This window comes from Haliotis rubra, unplaced genomic scaffold (assembly GCF_003918875.1).
Source record: "Haliotis rubra isolate DU_JTF1 unplaced genomic scaffold, ASM391887v1 Scf67, whole genome shotgun sequence".
In the NCBI taxonomy this organism is placed as follows: Eukaryota; Metazoa; Mollusca; class Gastropoda; order Lepetellida; family Haliotidae; genus Haliotis; species Haliotis rubra.
In genome coordinates, this window is record NW_025767379.1 from 2,050,203 (window position 1) to 2,066,087 (window position 15,885).

At 39.8% G+C, this 15,885-nt stretch overlaps 1 protein-coding gene across 1 annotated transcript in view; it reads right to left on the reverse strand.

The window, feature by feature from the left end:
• Positions 1-8,501: 8,501 nt before the first annotated feature.
• The window catches only part of LOC124257670 (integrator complex subunit 5-like), a 49,518-nt gene continuing 42,134 nt past the window's right edge, over positions 8,502-15,885 (reverse strand). Inside the window, 5 exon segments of the mRNA XM_046691791.1 lie at positions 8,502-9,760; positions 11,000-11,042; positions 12,578-12,682; positions 13,754-13,902; positions 15,198-15,268. Of these exon segments, the coding sequence (XP_046547747.1) occupies positions 9,657-9,760; positions 11,000-11,042; positions 12,578-12,682; positions 13,754-13,902; positions 15,198-15,268 (472 nt within the window). The 3' untranslated portion in view covers positions 8,502-9,656.

A 15,885-nucleotide genomic window follows, 5' to 3' on the forward strand; every position in this document is an offset into this window, starting at 1 on the left:
TGAATCAAGGGGATTAACAACAACAAGAAGGCACGGTGGTAATAATGTAGTGACAATAGGAGGAAGCCAATGGTCCTAGAGGCAGAAACAAAATATACATGGCTGATGAGATTAATTAACAATGATAGCTGGAGTGCTCTAAATCTGTTGTTTCTATCAGTTCATTGTATGCAGAAGGGATGAGATATCCCTGGTCTCTGTTGATTGAGGGCTTATGCGTCTCCGGATTTGAACTGCTTCTGCAAGTTTTCTATGTTGAATATGTCTTTGTCAGCTTGCATTTCATTTCAGGTTTGGGATTCCAAGGATTCGTTGATGCATGTTTCGAGATTTCCTCGACGCTAAAGTTCTTCAAGACAAACCGTCGTCGTGACATGTTGGAATGCTTCATCAGTTACTGTGAGGAGGGACTGAATGAACATAAACAGGAAGAGGAGGCACTCCGACGCAGGTTCTCACGCCTCCACGACGCCTCCTCCGACGTCCTGTTCATTTGTTTCAGAGATCCACAGTTACCTCCCTTGAAGAAGAGCCCATCCACAGTGTCTATGAACAGCCACCAGAAGGAGGAGTGTGACTTTGCAAAATCCTCCGACTTCAGCTTGTTGATGAGCCAGAAAAGGAAGCAGACGTACAAGCCCAAGCCGCTGAGTCTGTACTCTTCTGATGACGACTGACTAGGCAAAGTGTGGCAGTAATTTAAAGGAAATCTTCAAGCACTGCTAGAAAGATGCCACTGTCTGAGGACATGTTTTTCACTTATTTACATATAAACTTCCTCCAAACCATATGCTGTCAAAATATTATTGAACAAAACACTTTGTTAAAATTGATAACAGCACTTTTTTAAAGCATGGTCAGTAAGCTTAACCTTTACTTAAGTCAAAGAGTTATGCCCCCTTTCTTATCACAGAAATGGGATCGTATGTAACCCCAGTGTGATTAAGCTTTAGATGAAGAGAGACAGAAGGCATGTTGGAATCCTGAATCATTAAAACTTCCCTGCCTTACCATGGTAGATAGTTCCTTCATCCAAGGACCAGACGTCCAGCTCTTCCAAGAGTAATATCACCAGCCTGATCTGTATCAATATTCAGATAAGGTCCTGGAGCAAACAGCCAACCTACACCGATTATATTGCAATTAATGTATATATTGTTAGTATCCATGACAAGTCTCCACTTTCTTGGTACCAGACAACTGGAAAACTGAACAAGGTGTTCCTAGCTTGCAAAATAACCTGGAAGGTCTTGGAGATTTTGAGAACAAGGCCAAAGTAGACCTAGAAGTCATTGGTATATGCAAATATTGTCTGTTAAATGTTTTAGGGTGCTGAAGTAATGATTCATTGAATCATGTTGAAATTGTGTTTAAAATGGGAATTTATGTTTTATGAAATGAATCTTCCCCCAGTCACCCCTTTATTCACGTGAAAGTTCACCAAAGTAAGGGGCTTCTGACCAATGGCCGAGCAGGATGATACAGTCAGTACTGCAGCAGGACTTTGATATGGATAATGTGGCAGTAGGTGTTCTGCATGTGCCCAATACATTGTCTTTATGGACAAAATGATATGTTCCAATACTGTCAAAAATCTTCCAAGCATAGTATCATGTTTCTCAAAACATCAGAGTGCCGTCATTATTACCAATTCTATTGTCTTTTTGGACAATGAAGTACGCTGAAACTAAATACCAGTACTGTCAAATATCTTCTGATTCTTCTATTTGAAGTCCTTCCAAAAAGCATCCTTATGGTAACCATGGTAACCAGGCTTTCCCAGAAAGGATGAACATCTTTACCACTAAACTTGTTTAACTATGTTGATATTTATTATGTCTGTTGTAACCGTGAGGGTCAGTGTACTGTATATATTGATTTATACACTCTTTACAAGGGTAAAACGACACAGAACAATAACGGTTTAGCCAGCAATAAAATGTCGTGGCTTGTCCCAGACTATAAGACTGAGACTATCTTCTTATTGCCCTTCAACACGTGGTCTGGATCTTGAAAGGTATAGATCCACAGATTGGGGATTAAATAAATGGGGAGGGGGCAGACAGGTATATCAGTATATCAAAGATATAGTTTTTTTAAAGTCTGGGTTGGGTAGGTGGATTTGTGGGGAAGGGTTATTGGGGTCTGATTGTTATTTATAAAAAGTTATTGTCAAGTTAAGTTTTCTCCTGAACAGAATTATCTTTTCCTCAAAGATATGAGCCAGTTAAAAGAATAAAGGGTGACAGACATAATTTAGTAATAAATTTAGTCAGTGTAATATATTAAAATCATTTATAAAATTCAGCTCTCAAGCAGTATACAGATAAAAATCTAATCTTGTTATAGGCCCATAATATTGTTATGACCTGTTGAGACTTGTAGCTGAAGGTGCTTTCCTAAACATTTATTCGTTTTAATACTCCACGTTTCACATATATAGTTTACAATTTCACCAACCTATATCTATCATAAGGTATTACTTCAAAATGTTTTTTGGTTGTATTGTAGTGTGTAAAGCCAATGGTTAGCTTCAACTAGAAAAGTTAAGTATTGTATGGATAACTGAGGTTGCAGTCCCTGCCAAACTGACAGAGATGAGTCCCCCTTTAACAGTGTACATAGCTCACCTACACGTGCACAGTAATCTGTTGAATCGTATCACCAGTATTTTGATATATTTTACATCAGAGTGAGTGCTATGCTCAATACTGTTCTACCCTTGCTCAACTGTTTCACCAGCTGTGATATTGTCAAGCTTACGTGTGATATATGTCGGTGATCTCGTATCAAGCCATTTTTGGATGTGTTGATATTGTCAAGCCTATGTGTGTTGAGTGTCTGTGGTAGTTCTCGGTATCATGTATTTCCATCCAGATGTATCCTCACAGTCAGAAATAACATACACCCTACTCTCCAATATAGAAACTACCCTGTGAGGAGCTTGACAAGGATGCTATGCACAGTTATTTCCCCTTATTGTAACCATGACAACTTTGAATTGTTAATTTCAGGAAGTATATGGACAAATTTGAGTTGCTAAGACTTAAAACTATCTATAAGGAAGTGTCAGTTGTGGTCTAATTATTACTTAAGAAAACATCAATGTTTCAAGTGTTTGATATTTTACAAATACTTAGAAATATGTAGTTTTAGTTGTGTATGTGAATTGCGTCATCATAACACTACCCTTTTAGTTGCTCAAATCATTCAAGTGCCAAACAAAGATTGTTGACGTAGATTGTAAATAATAACTAGCATTCTTAAATTGCGGCAAGTGAAGATTGTATCAAAGGCGACCTTGACTGTAGAGGTTGATCGCAATTATGAGGTCTCAAGGACATATGAGAAGGCATTTGTATTAGTCCTATATTTTGTTTAAATTATTTTAAAAACTATTGATTGTGTGTTTTGCATGTTGAAGCAACATGTTTAAGAAATAACGTTGACATGTTAATTTTCTGGGAATTGAAAAGTTTTCTCATGAGACTTAAAGCATATATTGATTAGGTGGATCAATGTATGAATGAGTAATGAGTGTGTTTTGTGGTGATATTGAACTTGGTATGAATGGCAATGAAAAGGCCTTAATGCATTAGAAAATTCAGCATTCATGGCCCAATGTATTTTTTAATACTGGTTAGTGATAAGCTTTATTGAGAATATTTACAGCCTTTCACAGCATATCAGCTTACACCAGAAGATTAATCTTGCAGATATAAATACATTCTTTGTTGATGTGTGCACATATTTGCATGTGTTAACATTTCAAACATTCCATGGTAAGAATATTTTGTCATTATCTGAGGTGTAATATTTTAATTAGTGGATTTTCTTCCCCATCCACATCACTACCACACCACCCATATTTGCATATGCAAGAACTTGATGAAGAATATGTCTGTGATTGTTACCTTCTTTCTGTAGTTGATTAAACACACAATATATAGTTCCAGCAAACATGCAGGTACCACCCATATTTGCCTATCCAATCCAACATTCCATAGTAAGAATATTATATTATATTAGGTCATGATCAGTAAAGTATATGATTTTTCCCCTGCCCATGTCACAACCAACCACTGCTATGAATGATATTTTCATATGACTTTCATATATCTTACATCGCATATTCCCAAGTCATTGATAAGTTATTTCAGGCATAAGCATATTTCAAATTTCATTGAGATAAATGATTAATTGTAATACAGAAAGATAACACCTAGTGGCTGACCATTTAATATCTCAGGGGTTAGGCGAGTTTCTTTTTTCGTTGGAAAATAATCTTTTACAAAATGTTATGGAAAATATTATATTGTCCAGTTTGAACGGACAAAAAGAAATCAATTGTTCACTGAACATTCTCATATGTACTTATGGAATATTAAATGGTCAATTTTTACACAGGTACAAAATGGGTAGCCAATAAAACAGGTTCCAAGGTAAGTTTCTTTTGAGTTATCTCCCCTTCCAACTTGAGGTCGTGTGCTCTGCGTTGTTCTGTTTCATCATCTGTATGGGGACTATTGGAAACTATATGGTGTAGGCATGCAGAGCCAGTTTACATTAAACCACATTTTGACTGTGATAAGTGATATGTGTTTGACTATGTATGATTTAAATGTCTTGTTTTGTTGTTATTTGTTCACAGTTGTTACAGCTGTTGTTAGAGGTGGTGTTTTTATATAACTTGCATCCTAGCCATTTGCCCCTTCATTTCAGGAGGCCCCAACAGACACCCATACATTACATGAGGCCTCAACAGACACCCATACATCACAGTGGCCTCAACAGACATCCATACATCATAGTGGCCCTCCATACATTTCAGAGGACCTGGACACCCATACATCATAGTGGCAGACACCCATACATCATAGTGGCCTCAACAGACACCCACACATCATAGTGGCCCCAACAGACACCCATACATTACAAGAGGACCTCACAGACACCCATACATCATAGTGGCCTCAACAGACACCCATACATCATAGTGGCCTCAACAGACACCCATACATCATACCCATACATGGGCCCCAACAGACACCCAGTGGCCTCAACAGACACCCATATAGTGGCCAGACACCCATACATCATAGACATAGTGGCCTCAACAGACACCCATACATCATAGTGGCCTCAACAGACACCCATACATCATAGTGGCCTCAACAGACATCCATACATTGCAGGAATCCCATAGAGACACCATACATTGTTGGAGGCCCCAATAGATATCCATACATTATGGATGGCCCTTACAGATACCCATACCATAAAGATAACCCTCACTGAGATCCAAGTATTAGAGACCGTTACTGCCAAGGCTAACTGATGCTCTGATAGCCCATTCTGTGTGTTCTGTGTTCCCTTTTCAAGTGAAAGAGTGTGTGTCGGGTTTCAAGTAATAGAGAAGGGTTGTCCTGACAGATATGGTTCACACTCTGTGAATCAATGTACGTAAACTCCCTACAGTTACATGATCAACAAATAATTATGATCATTTCGAAATACTTTCACTGAAGAAATCAACTTATCTAAACACAGTGATTAAGGATTAGGTGTATTATTGCCTTTAATTACAATATCAAATGATCACAGCTCAGACAGATCTCTACAAGATATAATATGCCCACATTGGAAAAAAAAAAATTCACCTACATTATATGTCCAGTACTTAGTTTTGGAATGTTTTAGGTGTAAAAAGTGCCTGAAAATCACCAGTCCCAGGTTAAGGTGGTGTTTATGTTGAGAACTAGGTTTTGCTTCGAGTTACCATCCTTCAGTTCTCTGTCAAGTGTTTACCCAGGTCAATGCGTGGCATGCGTAAGTGCCTCCAACACTAACTGTGATAAATCATTGGACAATCCAACTTTTACATTCTGTAAACAGTGCTCAAGTCCGATCATACCACTTTGCTCTCCACCACCAGAGACCTTATTGTGAACTGATGTCCAATCTAATCTTTTGTCTCAAAGTTTAAAGTTACATTGACAATTTAACTGCAACTTCTATTCTTTCTGCTGCTGGACAAACTTTATTCCCACCAAAAAGCATTTTTTCCACATGCAAAAAATAAACTAAAAGGTTAAAGATGCATAATAATGCAGCTATACATTTTGTCAGTAATTTTCATATCTTACAATTTTAGTTCTGTATTTTTTTCTTCCCACCTTCAGGCTTTCTGCAGTTGAGTTACCTTGGTCAACACACAACACACATACGGGGGTCAAATGGCTGGGACACAACAGAGAAGAGTGATGTTTATTTCCCCAGTATCTTCAGTCAGTATTACACACCTGCTTCCATCAGATAGAGCTTGTTATTACATGAGTTATACAAGTTAGAGGCTTGTTATTACATGGGTTATACAAGTTAGAGGCTTGTTATTACATGAGGTTATACAAGTTAGAGGCTTGTTATTACATGGGTTATACAAGTTAGAGGCTTGTTATTACATGGGTTATACAAGTTAGAGGCTTGTTATTACATGGGTTATACAAGTTAGAGGCTTGTTATTACATGGGTTATACAAGTTAGAGGCTTGTTATTACATGGGTTATACAAGTTAGAGGCCTGTTATTACATGGGTTATACAAGTTAGAGGCTTGTTACCTCATGGTGATAACAGATCCTGTTTATCACATTGGTTATACAAGATAGAGGCTTGTTATCACATGGTTAAACATCATTATCATGGTGCAATATTTGCGAATAAAGGCTTGCTGATACCTACCCTAGTTTGTGTTTAGTTTATACATGAGTGAGTGAGTGAGTTAGGTTTAACACTACTTTGACCAGTATATCAGTTGTATGATGCCAGACTGGTGTGGGATGAGAGCCCAGGGATGCAAGACTTTATAACATCTACCACTTTGGTTAAACCAACAAGGATTGTTTGGTCCTGACAAACCAATATTCAGGGAGAATTTGGTATTCCCACCCATCAACATAGATTCCTGACAAACTTAAGGGACATTGGTTAAGTGTTGGAGGAGAACCCTAAGTGATCCAGGCCACAGGTGTTTGTGAAGCAGAACCCTGAGTTTGAAGACACATGTATAGGTTCAACAGTTGTTAGCAAACTGCTCTACCTTTGATCATGATTGTTGTCTCAAGAGATATCCTTGTAATTCAGGATTGTTAAGCATTTAAAAGTTGAGAAAATTCTTTACCAGTCAGAGGCATTTATTTTAGTGCTCAGTCTTATCTTAGTGATGAAGGAAAACTGATTTCTATGGATAGTCAATCTTTGATTGCAATAAAGAAGTTGACTATCCATAGAAATCAGTTTTCCTTCAAGCATTTAAAAGTTGAGAAAATCAGTGTTACCAGTCAGTCTTATCTTAGTGACGGTAGTGTGCTCAGAAATTGTGTGGGACTAACAGTTTCCAATATACAAATCATGGTTCATGTAACTGTGTAGACGCATGCTTTCTCTCCAGAAATTCTCCAGTAGAATGGGTTTCTGGATTAACATGGTTTCAATGTGTACATCAGCAAGATGAAATGGCTGACAAGAAAACACAGTGGTTGGTAAGGGACCGTTCATAATTTATGGCTTGGGGGTGATGATGATTTTGAAGGGGAGTCACCCATTTTGTTGTGGGGAGATAGGGGGGTCGGCAATTTTGTACATGTACTAGGGGGGGTCAGCAATTTTGTACATAAAAATATTAAAAAATGCTTGAAAATTACGGGTAGGGGAGGAGGGGGTGTCATTGATTTTGTACATAATATGCAAGGGGGGGCACTTACTTTGTACGTAAATTTTAGGGGGGTCATTCACATTGTACATGCTTCTGCATAAAAATCATCATCTACAACCCCCCCCCACCCCTTGCCATAAATTATGACCGGTCCCTAATCGGGGTAGTGAACTACAGCGGGGGGATCCAACACTTCACAAACTGTAACATTCAATGGGGGTTCTGTGTTAGAATGATCCCCTGCAACCTACGCTGTTTGAAAGAGGCGACTGGCTGACATGGATCTGGCTGCCTGCATGTCACTGTACCCTGATGGTGTGGATCCTTCACAGTATCAGTTGCTAGACAGTCTGGTCACAATTATCTGCAGGTCACCATTATATTGCTCGAATATTGCCAAGTGCAATGTTAAACAAGAAACAAACTGTAACCTGATGACAACCTCATTCAATCAGTGAGTGTTGAAGTTGGCGGGTCTATCACAGTGGCCTGTAAATATTCAAGTCTGGACCAGACAAACAAGTGATACAAAATATGAACTATGCCGCCAAGGCACGATGAAACACAAACAAAGCATCACCATCTGATCCTAAGTTTTTTCTGTTTTTGTTATTACAAGAACAGGCGCTAACATCTCTTCAAACCAAAACCCAAGTAGCCAGCTCATGACATGAATGCAATACTCTGGATCTGCTCGGCCATCAGAACTGTCAGGTCAAGGTCAAGGTGAAGTTCTCTCACAATGAGGCCAAATCTTTACTGTAATCGTCAACAGTAACCAACACAAAATCATCAATATTTGGTTTTATTTCATATTTTATACATCATTATAAAAAGTGTGGAAATGTTTAGCACTTTTTCTTTCATGAAGTCTTCTGGTCTTGTGACCCATTAAACACACCACCAATGACAACACTGTTTACTGAGGTGTTGGCCTTGGCCAGAGTTTCTGGATTATCACGGCTGTGAACAGTATTTCAGTGTTATTACTGGTCACTATCTCACTGTGGGGAGGAAAGCCAAGTGCAACACAGGTTGTAAACATGTTCCACTTTGATGAAATCCTTGAACACAGGTATAGATTTGACAAGTCAAAGTCTCATAACAAGGTCGATCTAAGAGTTGAACACACAACCATCTGGTCCTGCAGTCATTACTAGGGCTGGGACGATTCACCGATGCACCAATACATTGCGATACATTTAAGTTTGACACAGCTATCGTATCGTCGACTGGTGTATTGACAGTATTGATACAAAACGATACACAACTTTTTTTTCAAAACAGTATTATCTTAAACATGTTAAAGTACTTATTTACAGAAAAATACGCAAGTTTAAAAGTTTACAACTCACGATAAACCAGCTGTCTGTACGGTAATATTTGGCCACTACTGGACATTCATTTTAAATCTTAGTACTGTGTCATTCTTTCAAGGTGTATGTATTGTGATACGTATTGTATCGCAGGCAAAATATCGCGATGCGTATCTTATCGTGACATAGTGTATGGTCCCAGCTCTAGTCATTATGTCAATATCAACCATATAATGCATCTGATCTGTTGCATAAACACACTTCCTTCGTTGTACTTCATGATACAACACTGGTAGTGTGATACACACTTCAACCATTCCAGCCCTACTCTTCAGCTGTCAAGCTGTCTCCATCAATTGTACAAACAAACGACTGACAGCAACTCCTGGCATATAATCTGATATGTTCATTTATGAGATCCATCAACAGTCATCAAGAACTCTAATTTGTACTTTTCTTGTTGTTACCACATCTGTTTTGCTTGAACACTTTTAACCCCATACAGTGCAGAGACCTTTAACCTCCAGCCAGTGAATGTGAGGTCATGTGATGAGCTCGAATGTTTCTTGTTGAAGCACTGCTATTGGTCAAAAGTGACATGACCTTTGACCAACTAGCCTGGGTTTCACTACTGACTGGTGGACTGGTGGAAGAAGCGTTGGTAAAGGTGGCCCATCTTGTCGATGTTGGAGTGGATGATGGACTGGATCACTTCAGTGTATTTGTCACAGACTTAGGCATCACAGACTGGCAACAGAAAACACACTAGGAGTGAGTGATATCAGAGGTGACTTATATCAGATTTTATAGTCACAGAGGTCAGCAGTGTTTCAGCCACATCATATCAGACAGAGGTTACATGTTTGGTTGGTACAGATAGATATCAGATGTGATGTTTGGGTGATTAGGATGGTGGGTTGACAGGGGTGATGTTTGGTTGGTATCAGATGTGATGTTTGGGTGATATCAGAGGTGATGGTGGGGTGATATCAGAGGAGATGGTGGGTTGATATCAGAGGAGATGGTGGGTTGATATCAGAGGTTACATGTTTGGTTGGTATCAGATGTGATGTTTGGTTGGTATCAGATGTGATGTTTGGGTGATATCAGAGGTGATGGTGGGGTGATATCAGAGGTTACATGATCAGAGGTGATGGTGGGGTGATATCAGAGGTGATGGTGGGTTGATATCAGAGGAGATGGTGGGGTGATATCAGAGGTGATGGTGGGATGATATCAGAGGTGATGGTGGGGTGATATCAGAGGTGGTGGTGGGTTGATATCAGAGGAGATGGTGGGTTGATATCAGAGGTGATGGTGGGGTGATATCAGAGGTGATGGTGGGGTAATATCAGAGGGGATAGTGGAGTGATATCAGAGGTGATGGTGGGGTAATATCAGAGGTGATGGTGGAGTGGGGTGGGATGATATCCGAGGTGATGGTGGGATGATATCCAAGGTGATGGTGAGGTGGTATCAGGGGTGATGGTGGGGTGATATCAGAGGTGGTGGTGGGATGGAATCAGAGGTGATGGTGGGATGATAACTGAGGTGATATCGGGGCTGGTGTGGGATGATATCAGAGGTGGTGGTGGGGTGGGGTGATATCAGAGGTGATGGTGGGATGGAATCAGAGGTGATGGTGGGGTGATATCAGAGGTGATGGTGGGATGATTACTGAGGTGATATCAGGGCTGGTGTGGGATGATATCAGAAATTAAGGTGGGGTGGGGTGATCAGAGGTGGTGGTGGGGTGGGGTGATATCAGAGGTGATGGTGGGGTGATATCAGAGCTGATAATGGGGTGATATCAGGGCTGGTGTGGGATGATATCAGAAGTTAAGGTGGGGTGGCATAAGATTTGATTATGTGGTAGTGATTTATTACCTATGTGCTTGATTAAGTATTCATGAAACCATAAAAACAATGAGTGGACAGTGAGTTACCATCAGACCACTGATGGTTCCTTACCTCTGCTGTCTAAATCTTTCCTTGTGATGGTGGGGGGATTCTCCTGCAATGAAATTAGACCAGGTCATGTTGCTGTTGCAGCAGTGTTTCAGTTCTAACACACAGGAGAGTCACCTAAAACATCTCTAATCAAGAGAAGGAAACATGATACCAGGGAATACACACAGGAAACATTGCACACATGACACCAGATCAATGTTTAATACGTTGTTTGGTGCGATCAGCAATATTCCAGCTATATGATGGCAGTCTGTATGGGGAGATCACATGAAACATCTCTATGTACTTGAGAGAACAGGTGTGGAAATAACTTTAAAATTGCTAGTGTACTCAGGTACAGTGGCACATGTAAAATCACTTTCCCTGATAATTTTTCCACTATACCGGCCGATTTTCTTGTTAATTTTTTTAAATAAACAACATAATTAACATTGGAAAGTCAACTGGACACCGGTACAGTGTGATAGACAAATTTGCATGCCAGACAGAAAAAAACACTAGACTGGGACGTCGGGCCATGGGTTATTTCTAACCCTGGAGAAGGAAACATTTGGATGTAAGGGACTACAAAAAAACATTGTATACATTACACAAGATCTATTATTGATGTGTTGTGTGTTGCAGCTCTTGTCAGTATAACAGCTGATTGATGGCAGTCTGTGAATAATCCAGTGAGGACAAAGCAATCCATCGAATGATATCATAAGAAGACAAAGTCATCAATATCCCCCTCAATGGCAAAATACTCTTCATGATTATGTCTACGAGTTATGATTATGTCAAATATTTAGGTGTGTATATAGAAAAGTGGAAGGAGAGTATTGAAAGGTTTCTAAAGTTCTGCTCCAGAAAGGAGCACTATCACCAATTTCAGTCAAACTTGTTGCCATGGAAATGCCAAAAATATTTTATTCAGAATTCCAAAACTACCAAAAGGCACCAGTACACCACCAGACCAATCTATGTGCCAAGTTTGGTGAAGAAATAGTGAACAGTTTTAGAGTTCAGCTCCGGAAAAGAGCACTACCACAATTTCAGGCTAAGTCGAACTTGTTGCCATGGAAACGCCAAAAATATTTTATTCAGAATTCCAAAACTACCAAAAGGCGCAAGTACACCACCAGATCTACCTATGTGCCAAGTTTAGTGAAGAAATAGTAAACAGTTTTAGAGTTCAGCTCCGGAAAAGAGCACTACCACAATTTCAGGCTAAGTCAAACTTGTTGCCATGGAAACGCCAAAACTATTTTATTCAGAATTCCAAAACTACCAAAAGGCACCAGAACACCACCAGATCCATGTATGTGCCAAGTTTGGTGAAGAAATATTGAACGGTTTTAGAGTTCTGCTCCGGAAAAGACAAATGTGCACGGATGCACGCACGGACGGAGTCCATTTTAATACCCCCGCAAAACGCGTTGTAGGGGATAATAAGCTATCAAGATTGATGATACACAACAAACCAGGTCACCCGACCACCTGATGAACATAGTCTCCTGTTAAGACAAGTCTAGCTGCTGGGGACTGTTATTCCTGCCCAGTATGATCATGGTCCCCAAGTGTGAAGATACAACTCACCTTGATGTATCTCCAGATAGCAATCAGCAGCAGATAGCCTTCATAGGGTGTGACAAAGTGGAACAAGTCCACCACGTGGCCCAGCGGGGAGGGCAGCATCTTGCTCTGTGGAGTAGCAACATCCTCATTGATGTACCTCTTCCATAACACACACATCAACCTCTTCTATCCTTCCTTATACCACTAGGGTATGTTATGTCCATTGTTCTGGCAGGTTGATTTTCTGTGTATCAACCTTCTATCTGCACGTGCAGAGGTTGATATGTGGATAACAACCTTGGCGGTGCAGGAAACGTACGTGCAACAAGCAATGTACGAGTCCATACGGCTCCCACGTGGTTATAAGTAGGTTAGCACCCCCTCTCTGCGGGTGATATGGATTCAACGCTCTCGCCTGATGGCTCGAGCGTTGAAATCCATATCACCCTTGAGGAGGGTGCTAACGTATACATATTTCTAACATTCACTCTGAAAACATCTGCATGACTTCAAGGGCACACAAACCATGAGTATTAGGTAACATTACTACAGACCCATGCAAAGAGTATTCGGACACTTGACGTAATTTCCATAGACTTACATGTTATTACAGTGTAGCATAAATAATTTTCATGAAGTGAGATTAGGATGGATCTTTGTAAAATTTGACAGGCAAATGTGAAATCATCTCTGCTCTGCGCACGTAATTTCAGTTAAATTTTCCGACCACTATTTAACTAATGACATCACATTCATCAACTTACGTATGGTTCCACAATCCACAATCCCATAGGCCGCCACATTAAAGGAGTTCACGGCACTGTACATATGTTGATTAAATTGTTGCCATTCGATAAATAAGCAACGGAAAATTAAACAGAAATTATGTGATTGTAGGTAAGATGATTCCTCACAAATGTGCAAAATTCATGAAAATTATTTATGCTACACCAAATTAACATGTAAGTCTATGGAAATTACGTCAAGTGTCCAAATACTTTTTGCACGTCTCTGTAGATTGTTTGAGATTGCAGATGATTTAGGTGTTTTGTGTTCATAGACTTACACTGTGATCTAACAACACACACAGCAAGCCTGTGTCATCAGGGTGTATACACAAGTAATAAGTTGCTTGGAACCTTTTCTAATCTAGAATCTCCACTTTATGAAAAGTACTGATAAAATGTATAAACTGACCCTCCCAAGGCACTGGACAAGTCTGCAGGCTGCATCATAATACTGGGGTGAGTTCCTCATTGCCTTCTCACGGCTGTTGTCAAAGTGATTCAGGACGGTACCCATAATGCATCTAAACACTGGTGACAGGAAGCAGACGACACTGGAACCTGGACAACACAATGACCTAATGAGTGGTCATATCAACACAATGACCTAATTAGTGGTCATCTGAACACAATGACCTACTTAGTGATCATCTCAACACAATGACTTAATTAGTGGTCATCTCAACACAATGACCTAATTAGTGGGTCATCTCAACACAATGATCTAATTAGTTTGTCATCTCAACACAAGGACCTAATTAGTGGTCATCTCAACACAATGATCTAATTAGTGGTCATCTCAACACAATGACCTAATTAGTGGTCATCTCAACACAATGACCTAATTAGTGGTCATCTCAACACAATGATCTAATTAGTGGTCATCTCAACACAATGATTTAATTAGTGGTCATCTTAACACAATGACTTAATTAGTGGGTCATCTCAACACAATGACTTAATGAGTGGTCATCAACACAGTGACCTCTCAACACAAGTCATCTCAGACCTAATGGTCATCATCTCAACACAAGGACCACAAGGATCTAATTAGTGGTCAAGTAGTGGGTCATCTCAACACAATGACCAATTAGTGGTCATCTCAACACAGTGACCTAACACAATTAGTGGTCATCTCAACACAAGGACCTAAGTAACACAAGTAATTAGTGGTCATCTCAACACAAGGACAATTAGTGGTCTGATAATGACCTCTCAACAGAATGAAAATTAGTGGAATCACCATAACATTATAAGAAATATAATTATCATCTCAAACACAAGAAGATATATTTAATTAGTGGTCATCATGTTTAGGGGGATCTACATTCAACAGATGACCTTACCCTGATCTCACACTCAGTGATAATGACCTTCACCATAACATTATAAGAAACATATTATCAAAACACAAGAAGATATATTTACATCTTGTTTAGGACATTCCAAGATGTTAGTGAACACTTGTACTGTTCGTTTACATCTTGTGGAGTGAGTGAGTGTTTAGTTTTATGCCGCATTCAGCTGGGCCAGCAATATTACGGCGGGGGACACCAGAAATGGGCTTCACACATTGTACCCAAGTAGGGGAATCCAGCCTGGGTCTTTGGCATGGAGCGAACGCTTTAACCACTAGGCTACCCCACAGATACAGTGGACTCAGAAGTTGAAAAAGGTACTTCACTGGCGGATCCAGAGAGGGGGTTCAGGGGGTTCGAAAACCACAAAAAAAACCAAGATCAAGTTCTGAGATGGTGAAAAGTATTTGTCTAGTGTGCATTCTTGAAATTCAACAAGGCAGACATAAAATTTGAGGTAAACATTTTAAGGACAAATATTTCATTTCGTGTACTCACTGTGTGAGAAGGCTAAGAAAATGTTCCACACGACGGGGTGTTCCTCCATCTGGCGCCACACCAGCAGGTCCCTGGGGGAGGCGAGGGGAGATAAGCATATATGTTAGTTACACCCTGCCATCAGCTTGATGTAGGAAGGAAGCAGTTTTGCAGGTCAAGTTAGACTTCAGTGAAACCCAGGAGCAGGGGCATGGACCAGACAAACCAGGATTTGAACCCAGGAAATTATTCTCAGGTTAAACACACAAAAACTAAAAAAAGTAATGTTCACAGGATTTTCTGAAAATTGTAAATTTTCACTATAAATTGTATATTTATATACTTATCCTATCTCATGGTATGCACTTCACTCTCTTGCTTCAACAGTGTAAACTTAAACGATGTAAACTTTTCTCCCAAGGCCTCTCTTGTTCATTCGCCCAAGCACTCCATGCTACCCTCCTTATAAGACAGCTTCCTAGTTGTCAAGAGAAGCCTGCAGCATGCACCACTATCTACCCACGTGACCACCTTTGAATCATCATTCTCGTTCTTGGAGCCACAAAATAATCTGCGTAGCAGGGAGGTTGGGTGGGAATCTATCGCATGAGATAGGATAAGTATAAAAACATACAATTAATACTTAAAATTTACATATTTTTTAATTTATCCTATCTCATAGTATGCACTTATCCTACGGTTGGATGGC